This window comes from Coenobita brevimanus, chromosome 11 (assembly GCF_032717465.1).
Source record: "Coenobita brevimanus isolate Jiangsu-jjx chromosome 11, ASM3271746v2, whole genome shotgun sequence".
Lineage (NCBI taxonomy): Eukaryota > Metazoa > Arthropoda > Malacostraca > Decapoda > Coenobitidae > Coenobita > Coenobita brevimanus.
The window spans coordinates 11,869,096-11,880,019 of NC_136964.1; the positions used below are offsets into that span (position 1 = coordinate 11,869,096).

At 44.6% G+C, this 10,924-nt stretch overlaps 1 protein-coding gene across 1 annotated transcript in view; it reads left to right on the plus strand.

Annotated features, from left to right (window-relative positions):
* Positions 1–5,097, plus strand: part of LOC145412171 (formimidoyltransferase-cyclodeaminase-like) — a 5,457-nt gene extending 360 nt beyond the window's left edge. Inside the window, exons 2-10 of the mRNA XM_080282107.1 lie at positions 1–163; positions 1,458–1,675; positions 1,789–1,925; positions 2,026–2,188; positions 2,903–3,099; positions 3,304–3,451; positions 3,989–4,150; positions 4,328–4,510; positions 4,915–5,097. The exon at positions 1–163 is cut by the window's left edge and continues 21 nt beyond it. Coding sequence (XP_080138233.1) covers positions 1–163; positions 1,458–1,675; positions 1,789–1,925; positions 2,026–2,188; positions 2,903–3,099; positions 3,304–3,451; positions 3,989–4,150; positions 4,328–4,510; positions 4,915–5,097 — 1,554 coding nt within the window. The remainder of the gene's footprint in view (positions 164–1,457; positions 1,676–1,788; positions 1,926–2,025; positions 2,189–2,902; positions 3,100–3,303; positions 3,452–3,988; positions 4,151–4,327; positions 4,511–4,914) is intronic.
* The last annotated feature ends 5,827 nt before the right edge of the window (positions 5,098–10,924 follow it).

Genomic DNA, 10,924 nt, shown 5'->3' on the forward strand with positions numbered 1-10,924 from the left:
GCCATCACCAGCACGTCAGGGGTAAATCTGCTAGACGTGGACCCGGGAACCTCCACCAACAGGACTGTCTACACATTCGTTGGTGATCCGAAATCCGTGGTGGAGGGGGCCCTGGCGGCGGCGAGGGTGGCATTGCAGAGGATAGACATGACCAAGCATAAAGGTGAGGGGGAGCCTGGTGGTTCAGTGGACTAAGGTGCTTATATCCAAGTTTGTGATTGAAGGAGAGAGAGAGAGAGAGAATTTTGTGTGTGTGTGTGTGTGTGTGTGTGTGTGTGTGTGTGTGTGTGTGTGTGTGTGTGTGTGTGTGTAAGAGAGAGAGAGAGAGAGAGAGAGAATTTTGTGTGTGTGTGTGTGTGTGTGTGTGTGTGAGAGAGAGAGAGAGAGAGAGAGAGAGAGAGAGAGAGAGAGAGAGAGAGAGAATTGTGTGTGTGTGTGTGTGTGTGTGTGTGTGTATGTGAGAGAGAGAGAGAGAGAGAGAGAGAGAGGGGTGGCAACAAACACCGCGTCTTCCTCAAATGGCCAGTGGAATAAATTATGGTACCAGATGACCTTGCCAATGTAGCAGGCCGCCTTCATGTGGTGGCACAGGCTGGACAGGGAGGGGTAGCTGCCTGGTTATATATCCTTCACTGCCCTGCCTAGCCCATGAAAGGAGGATGGTGGGATGAGGAAGAGGGTAATATGGGTATAGTCCACAGGGTTAAGATAGTCTGAGGCTACTACTACTATTACTATTACTACTACTACTGATGCTACTACTACCGTACTACTACTACTACTACTGCCACCATCACCACCACCATCTCCACTACTATTACACTCATTATTTTCCTCCTCTCCATCATCATCAATATCATCATCGTGCACGGGGATCCAATCTATGTTCAGAGCCTTAAAAACAGTGACTTGGCAATGTGATAATGCCTCAGACCAAGGTCATTCATTAATATTAATATCTCCAGGCTGTGACTCTTTAACCTGTTTATCTATCAAGCAATTCCTATCTGTCTCTATTTTATCTTTCAGTCTATTTACTCCTCTTTGTCTATAATGTGTAATAAGCAAAATAAATCGCTAAGGAAATGGTGTTAGGGAGCCTCCTCAACCGAAGATAATATGTGACCTAATAAACAAGAGTGTGCTCAGCCTTTGATTTCTTCTTCCTTGGATAAAAATAAGTAAATAAATATCTTCCTCCCACAGGCACCCACCCTCGCATGGGGGCGCTCGACGTGTGTCCCTTCATACCAGTCAGTGGAGTGGCCTTGAGGCGTCTTCAGCCTTTGGTTCTTTCTTCCCTGCATTAAAACAACACTAATATCTACCACAGGCACCCACCCTCGCATGGGGGCGCTCGATGTGTGTCCCTTCATACCAGTCAGTGGGGTGGCAGTGAGGCTAGTGTTCAGCCTTTGGTTCCTTCTTCCTTGCATTAAACAACATATCTTCCACAGGCACCCACCCTCGCATGGGGGCGCTCGACGTGTGTCCCTTTATACCAGTCAGCGGGGTGTCGGTGGCGGAGTGCATAGACGTGGCAAAGGATTTCGGACACAGACTGGCAAAAGAACTGCGCATCCCCGTCTACCTCTACGGCGCAGCAGCCAACCGCAACTACCGCAAGACCATGCCGCAGATCAGGGCAGGGGAGTATGAAGGACTGAAGGAGAAGGTGTGTGTGTGTGTGTGTGTTGCATGCCCGCAGTTAGGAGGGAGTAAATCAACCATACATTTTAGAGGCACGGTACGCGTCCTCCACATTCACCTCCTCTCACGCCCACACAGCTAAAACAAGACGAGTGGGCGCCTGATTTTGGTCCAGCCGAATTCGTACCAGGTTGGGGCGCTACGGTGACGGGAGTGAGAAAGTTCCTGATAGCATATAACATCAACCTTCTGTCTACCAAGGAGCAAGCACACAGGTGGGTTGATTCGCTGACAGGTGTGGCTAATGATAGATAGATAGATAGATAGATAGATACAGAGATAGACTGATAGATAATGTAACTCGTCCTCCACTAGGATCGCCCTCAACCTCAGAGAGCAAGGTCGAGCGCCAGACTCTCCCGGTAGACTGAAGTGCTGTCAGGCGATTGGATGGTACCTTCATGAGAAAGACCTGGCCCAGATCAGCATCAACCTTACTGACTACGAGGTGACGCCCATGCATGTGGCCTACGAGGAGGTGAGCGTGTGTGTGTGTGTGTGTGTGTGTGTTCAGGATCAACGTTACTGACTACGAGGTGACGCCCATGCATGTGGTCTACGAGGAGGTGAGCAGCGGTGTGTGTGTGTGTGTGTGTGTGTGTGTGTGTGTGTGTGTGTGTGTGTGTTTTACCTCTGACAGAAAGGGTAAACAGCCTTGTAGCAAGTACCTGCAGTGGATCTAGTGTGTTGTGGCTGAATCGGTAGAGAGCCTTGGCACGTATTCAATATGGACGGTGGGTGTTAGCGCCGAAGTGGTGACATGTGGAGGTGTATGGTATGTAGGAGGACATCTGGGCCTTGGGAACAGGTTGTGGAGTCTATGCCCAGAGTCAGACCAAATATAAAGTTGAGGGTAATGACTGATCGCAGGTAACTCATTTTCCAGGCTAAGAGGGACGCAAAGGAGTGGAAGACATCAGTGACAGGCAGTGAAGTGGCCGGATCTGCAAGTACTACGTAACGCCTGATCGCAATTAACTCATTTTCAGGCTAAGCGGGACTCATAGTTAAAGACAGCAGTGACGGGCAATGAAATAGTTTGATTTGCAAGAAGGTACGTAACGCCTGATCGCAATTAACTCATTTTGCAGGCCAAGAAAGACGCAGAGGAGCTGAAGGTAGCAGTGACGGACAGTGAAGTGGCCGAATCTGCTAGTACGTAACGCCTGATCGCAATTAATTCGTTTTGCAGGCCAAGAAAGACGCAGAGGAGTTGAGGATAGCAGTAACGGGCAGCGAAGTGGTGGGGTTAGTGCCCCTCGCAGCTCTACTCCAGGCGGCGGACTACTACATGCAGAAGGAAGATTTATTTTTGCTGGAAGAGGAACAGAAAATACACCTCTCCATCAACAGGCTGGGACTCAATGCTCTCTCGCCCTTCAATCCTAAGTGAGTACGTGTGTGTGTGTGTGTGTGTGTGTGTGTGTGTGTGTGTGTTTGTCGTGAGGTCGTGACGGAGGATAATCTAGTAAGGAAGGTAAACAGTAAGTACAATCGTGTGGGTATATCATCACTGGTAAATAAGGAAGGTAGAACTCCTGTATATTCCACTGCTCCTTTACTTTCAATCGCTTTATTTTCCACTGCTTCCAGGGAGCGCATCATAGAGTACAGCGTGGGCGTGGGTGGTGCGGGGGCGGGGCCGTTGGGGCGTGGCAGTGTGGAGGACCTGGTAAGGGGCGTGGCGGCAAGAACACCTGCACCGGGGGGCGGGTCCGTGGCTGCTGCTGTGGCCGCGCTAGTAAGTTGGCTCTCTTTTGTTTTTATTTTCCTTTTATTTTCCTTTATTTTTTCTTGGGAGTATCAATGGAACTGTCTCCCTCTGTCTGTATGTCCTACTTCCTATGACCTCCAGTCTTTCAAACGCAGTGTATCCAGGCTTCTCGAAATGAATGGATCTTGAATTTGGCTTTCTTTTGTATTTTTTATCTTGGACGGAACTGTAACTGTGGGCTCCAAGTCTTTGGTTCCTTCTTCCCAGCACTAAAAAAAAACCTTGCGCACTCCTGTCCTTTGGTTCCTTCTTCCTTGCATAAAATAAAAATACTGGCTCCTGTGCTCTGCCATTCACGTCGCCATAACTCAGGCCTTTGAGCTTGTGGCAGGATATTTAGCCATTATCCTTAGTAAACAGCGATAACTTATACCCGCGCCTTATAGCAGTACCCACTAAATCAGCTATACCTTATACCCATCTGTCTATATTACTGTATCTATATAACTCCATTTAAAGGTGAAATATAACCAAAATGAGACAATATTTAAATTTTGGCGCCAGGGAGCAGCACTGGGCGCCATGGTGGGTCAGATGACGTACGGCAAGCGTCAGTGGGAGTCCCTTGATGCCAGCATGAGGCGACTTATTCCACCGCTACACAACGCTGCCACATCACTCATCCCCGCCATTGATGCCGACACGGCCGCTTTTAACGCGTTTATGGTGAGAGAGAGAGAGAGAGAGAGAGAGAGAGAGACCATCACCAAACCCACAAAAAGTAATAATAATAATAATGATAAAAATAATAATAATAATAATAATAATAATACGTACCACCACCACTACTACTACTACCACCACCACCACCACAGCCACCACTACCACATCTCTCTACCACAGGAGGCATCAAAACTACCACAAGGAACGAGCGAAGAGAAGAGGAAGCGAGATGCAGCTATGAAAAATGCCACGAGGGGAATCATACAGGTGCCTCTGTCTCTGCTGGATATTATAGACCAGACGTGGGAGCCACTGACTGAGATGGCTGGTGTTGGTAATATTAACTGCAGGTCTGACATGCAGGTGAGGGAAGAGGAGGAGGAGGAGGGGGAGGATGGTGATGAAGATGATGATGAGGAGGAGGAGGAGGAGAAGGAGGAGGAGGAGGAGGATGGTGACGATGATGGTGATGAAGATGATGATGATGATGAGGATGAGGAGGAGGATGGTGATGATGATGATGATGATAAGGAGGAGGAGGATGGTGACGATGATCATGATGATGATGATGAGGAGGATGGTGACGATGATGATGATGATGAGGAGGATGGTGACGATGATGAGGAGGAGGAGAATAAAAATAATAACTATTAGTAGTAGTAGTAACAATATAGTTGTAGCAGTAGTAGTTGTATTAATAGCAGTAGTAGTAGTAGTAGTAATAATAATAATAATAATAATAATAATAATAATAATAAATCCTGCAGGTGGGGGCCAGGTGTCTCGAGGCTGCGGCGTGGGGAGCATATTACAACGTGCTGATTAACTTGGATACCATTGACGACGAGGGCGAGAGGACGCAGTACCGAACCAGAGCTGAGGATTTGGTGGGGAGGGCAGGGAAAGGGTGTCGGGCGGTGCTGGAGGCCGTAGAAAGGAGGAAGAAATGATGATGATGATGATGAGGAGGAGGAGGAGGAAAGGTGAGGGTTTAAAGTGATGATGATGATGATGATGATGATGATGATGACACGGAAGAGAGGTGGGGAATGTGATGACAATGAACAGGCTGAAGGGAGATGATGATGATGATGATAATAACGATGATAAGGAGGAGGAGGAGGAGGAAGAGAAGGAAGAAGAAGAGTTAGAATAAGAGGCACTTCATGGTGGTGGTGATCAATTAAGGTGTTTTAGGTTGGACGAATTTCTCACATATTTCTAGACTCTCTCTCTCTCTCTCTCTCTCTCTCTCTCTCTCTCTCTCTCTCGTAACAACACACTAACGTAATTATAATCTAACATATATTTTTTGTAACACTGCAATCCATAACAGTTTGGATACGAGGCTTGGTTGGGATTTACTGCTTACCTAATGCCACTCAGGGGCGAGGGAGGCTGGTCAGGTAGTCTTAAATATCGGGAATTAGAAGCCTAGCCCTGGGACCCTACGCTTCTGTAATAAAAAAGGAAAGACAATATGGTGAAGGATGAATGGATGTCTGTATGACCCAAATCTCGTCGATTAAGGAAGTACCCCTAACACCTTTTCCTAAGCGATTTATTTTCGTTAATATACCGTATTGTCCTCTTCTGTTATATAAATCCTTCCAATATGTCCATACTCTATGTTAATAACGTACAAAAGGATATTAACCAGCCATATACCAAAATAAACAGCCAATGAAAAGGTGTTAGGGAGCCTCCTTTCTCGGGCCTATGTCTATGATGTAGGTCTACTGCAAAACCACTCTCCCCACAGGAAGAGTGACAGCCAGAATTAGCCCTTCCTATGCTAGCAAAGTACGAAAGGAGGAGTGTTTGTATACAGAAAATGCCTATGTCTATGTCAGGGGGAGAGTGACACCTAAAATCATTCCTTGCTCATGCTGGTGAAGTACAGAAGGGAAAGGGGTGTTTGTTGTAAGAACTGCATGTGAATGAGGAAGTGTTTTGTGTGTGTGTGTGTGTGTGTGTGTGTGTGTGTGTGTGTGTGTGTGTGTGTGTGTGTGTGTGTGTGTGTGGAGCCTATTTCCTAACACACTAACACCTAATCTGTTAAGTTAGATTAAGTCAGCATCCAGAATAGATTTAAAATATTCTTAACTACATCACCTTCACTATGCATTAAGCTCAATAAAGTATATGTAATAAGCTCAATAAAGTACTATTTTATTCGGTTTTTATTTCTGACTATCCATTAAAATCCTTCAGCCATACAGTATTCTTCATGCACCACCAAACATACACCCATCAGAAACTACCCTACCTGGAGAGACACGAGTACACCTAGCCAGACTGTGAGGAGGCCCCTTCCCTACTACAATACCAACACAAAATACTCCACTACACTTCTTAAATCACCAGACATACACCCCCAAAACACCATCCTACCTGGAGAGACACGAGTACACCTAGCCAGACTGTGAGAATGCTCCTTCCCTTCTACAATACCGACACAAAATCCTCCACTCCACTACACTACACTTCTTGAACCACCAGACATACACCCCAGACACGTTTCTCTACCTAGAGAGACACGAGTATGCCTACCCAGATGATGCCAACCTTTCCTCCCTACACCAGCACAAAATACTCCACTACACTTCACGCCTCACCATCAGACATACACCCTTCACAAACCGCCCTACCTGGAGAGACACCAATACACCTAGTCAGCCTGCGATGTGGTCTTTTCCATGCCAACCCAAGATACAACTCACATACAGTTCATTTTGCCCACACTAATCCTGCTCCCCATACCACAACTTTATCAGATATTTATCCAGTGCCAATGTACTTCCCTCAGCTCAATGGCAGAATAAAACACACACACACACACACACACACACACACACACACACTCACAATCATTCAATGAAGGCTTTATGTCCAAATCATTGTATGGTTCAAACTGCAAATGTACTAAATCTCCTTGGTTACTAGTCAATCTCTTTTCATCTGAAGGAGCTACAATGCAGTGCCGTGGTTATGTAAATTTCAACGAGCTGTAACTATGGGTAGAAATGAGTCCCCTTGATTACTAGCTAAATCAAACCTCCAATGAAAAGAAGTGAGTCTCCTTGGTTATTAGCTCAATCAACTACAATTAAAAGAGAGTCTCCTTGGTTACTAGTCAAAGCAAACCTCCAGTTATGAGAAGCAAGTCTCCTTGGTTACTAGTCAAATCAACCTGCAATTATGAGAAGTGAATCTCCTTGGTTATTAGCTAAATCAACTCTCAAACTTCTAAAAATCTCCAATTTTCAATACAGTAAACCCTCGATATAACGAACTCCGGTATTGCAAATTTTGGATATAGTGAACTTCCTCCCTACCCTGACGTATGGAAGCGAGGCGTGGACCTTGCAAGAGGGGAACAAGTCAAGAGTGAGAGCAGTGGAAATGAGTTACTTGAGAGGAGCATGTGGAGTGACGTGGAGGGACAGGTTGACGAATGAAGAAGTGAAGGAACGTTGTGGGGTAGATGTGGATGTGGTTGAAAAGATTAGGAGAAATACACTGAGGTGGTTTGGACATGTGGAGAGAATGGAGAATGAAAGACTGACTAAGAGGGTGTATGTAGGTGAGGTGGAGGGAGGGAGAGGGAGGGGTAGACCGAGGATGAGGTGGAGGGATGGAGTTGAGAGGTATATGAGGGAGGGGGGGGTGAGTTGGGGGGAGGGGAGTCAAATGGTGGGTGACAGAGTGACTTGGAGGCGTTTTGTCTGCGGCCACCCTTTGCGGGATTAGGGCGTCGGGCTATAGATAGATAGATAGATAGAACTTCCTCCAGATTTTGCAAACAAAGGTTGCTAAATAAGGGGGAAGTCTGCAAATCAGTCCACGGTGACAACAGCATCCCTTCCTGGCACAGTAAGTGTACTTCAACAGCATCCTTCCTGGCACAGTAAGTGTACTTCAACAGCATCCCTTCCTGGCACAGTAAGTGTACTTCAACAGCATCCTTCCTGGCACAGTAAGTGTACTTCAACAGCATCCCTTCCTGGCACAGTAAGTGTACTTCAACAGCATCCCTTCCTGGCACAGTAAGTATACTTCAACAGCATCCTTCCTGGCACAGTAAGTGTACTTCAACAGCATCCCTTCCTGGCACAGTAAGTGTACTTCAACAGCATCCCTTCCTGGCACAGTAAGTATACTTCAACAGCATCCTTCCTGGCACAGTAAGTGTACTTCAACAGCATCCCTTCCTGGCACAGTAAGTGTACTTCAACAGCATCCCTTCCTGGCACAGTAAGTGTACTTCAACAGCATCCCTTCCTGGCACAGTAAATGTACTTCAACAACATCCCTTCCTGGCACAGTAAGTGTACTGTAACAGTACTACCTTATACAGTCTTCTTATTATAGGTATTGTACGGTATTTATATGTACAACTTCATACAGTATTGTATTTACATGTACAACTTCATAAACCATTGAATTCTCCATGTAAAACTTCATAGAGTTAGTTTAGGTTACGTTTGAGCACATAGGACTGATCGACTCCAATCATATAGCGAACTGAGTTCGGTAATCGCTCAGATAATACCGACCCTCAGATATACCGCATTATCGGCTATAGCGATCCACTCCTCCCCCCAGTTAGCTCGTTATATCAAGGGTTTACTGAATATACTTTTCACACAATAGGAGGGTGCTGCTATATGTCCTCACACAATCAATGTACCCGTATATACAGTAATGTATTTGAAGACACTCTGTTGATCTATCTATAGCCAAATGCCATAATTCTGTAAGGGATGGCCATTTGTCTTTGATTTAGTTGTTTTATGGGGAGGGGCACTAACCCTCTGCCAACCCACTTGTTGACAATTAAGAGACACGTATGGGTTAATTATATGGTTTCCACCCGGCACTGTAAATGATTTCCTGGCTTACAGGAAACCATTAGGCTTGTCACTCAGTATAAAGCCACCTCAAAAGGAAAGAAGAATAAAAAGCGACAGGAAAGATGGGAGAAATAGGAAGAATGGAGGACAGACACAGAAAAAGAATGATAAAGGTGAAGGAAGATGTAGGCAGCACTACATCAAGTGAGTGATTGATGGGAAAAATAGGAAGAGAGGAGGATAGACAAAGAAAAAGAACGATACAGGTGAAGGTAGAAGTAGGCAGCACTACATCAAATGAGTGGATGATTGTCGCAACCACCTAGAACCAGAATAATAATAATAATAAAATCAACCTGTACATATTTACCGAACCCACCACCCTTCCATTCAGTACCATCATCATCATCTCAACTCTCTGGATTAGGGATGAGGTTGGGTCCAGAGAGGAAGGAAAAAAAGATTATGACAGGGGGAGAACAAATCAACATCAAGTCCAATCAAATGGGCCACACACTCATTCATCCACCATTCAAGCCACTGGAATCCCACCTGCATGTAAAATATAACTGTCTCTTATTTAATTCATTTTTAAGGTACTGTGTGTCTACTTCAACTATGAGGAGAAATAATATACCATAATATTCATGCTAGTCTACCATCTAAATCTACCAATATACCTCTCCAGATGGTATAGTAGGTATATTAAGCTATAAATCTACCATCTAAATCTACAAATATACTGCTTCAATGCTAAAAACCTACATTAACATCAAAATACAGGACTTTAAAGAGAATGAGTGACTGACTAGGAATGCATGAGAGGGAGAGAGAGAGAGAGAGAGAGAGAGAGAGAGAGAGAGTGAGAGTGAAAGAAACCATCACTCACCATTCAAGCCCCTGGAGAGACAAAATATTAATAAAACCCAGTATTTGTGTAGCCTATTTATCTATCTATCTATCTATCCATTCATCTATTTATCTATCTATCTATCTGTGCGGTGAAGGTAATAAAACACACACACACTGTTACTTTATATATATATTGCCTAAAACATATTAACTTTAATAAAATATACCAATTTATTATTATACAAATTAAATATATGATTAAAAACAATGGGGAGTTATAATGTATATTTATTTACAGGGTGTGCCAATAATATGTACCTAATTCTATATACATATGTGATTCATTTTTTTACATACTGTACAGGGGGTTGTTCCGTTTTCTTGGCTGATCACCATCCACTCACTTGATGTAGTGACCTTCAAAGGACTCTACACTGAATGTCAAGTCAAATGGTTTCTTGCACCCCAGGTAACCATTTACTAAGTTGGGTAGTAACCATAGAACAGATGTGGATGCCTGGTGATTCAGTGGGTTAAGGCACTCAGACTGAATGTGGCCCTAATGGTTCAAGTCTGAGGGATGGTTGGGGTTTATTGCTCATATGACACCACTCAGGGTGTAGTGACTGGTCTCCTGCATTGTAAATGACTGGAATAAGTAGCCTAGCCCCAAGTCCTTATGCTTCTGATGGGGCAGTATATGGTAGAGAGAATAAATATACTTGAAGATATAGATAGATGCAGTATGATATAGAAAGAGCAGATATAGATATAGATACAGTGATCCCTTGGTTATCACACATAACTGGTATCATGCCTGGTGCATGATAATAAATTTCCACGATAACTTCAGCACAGAACCTATGGGATCTATCCTGACTGGTACCAGGCACTCCACTCGTAAACCTAAATTTTGCCTTTTACATCAATTTATACTCTCTAAATACACACGTACTGTTATGGTATGTACCAGAAACACACACAAGCAAGGTTAGGTTAATAGAAAGTGAAGAAACGGGCACAATAAAGAAGAAACACAAACAGTAAATCCTTAATATAACAAACCTCA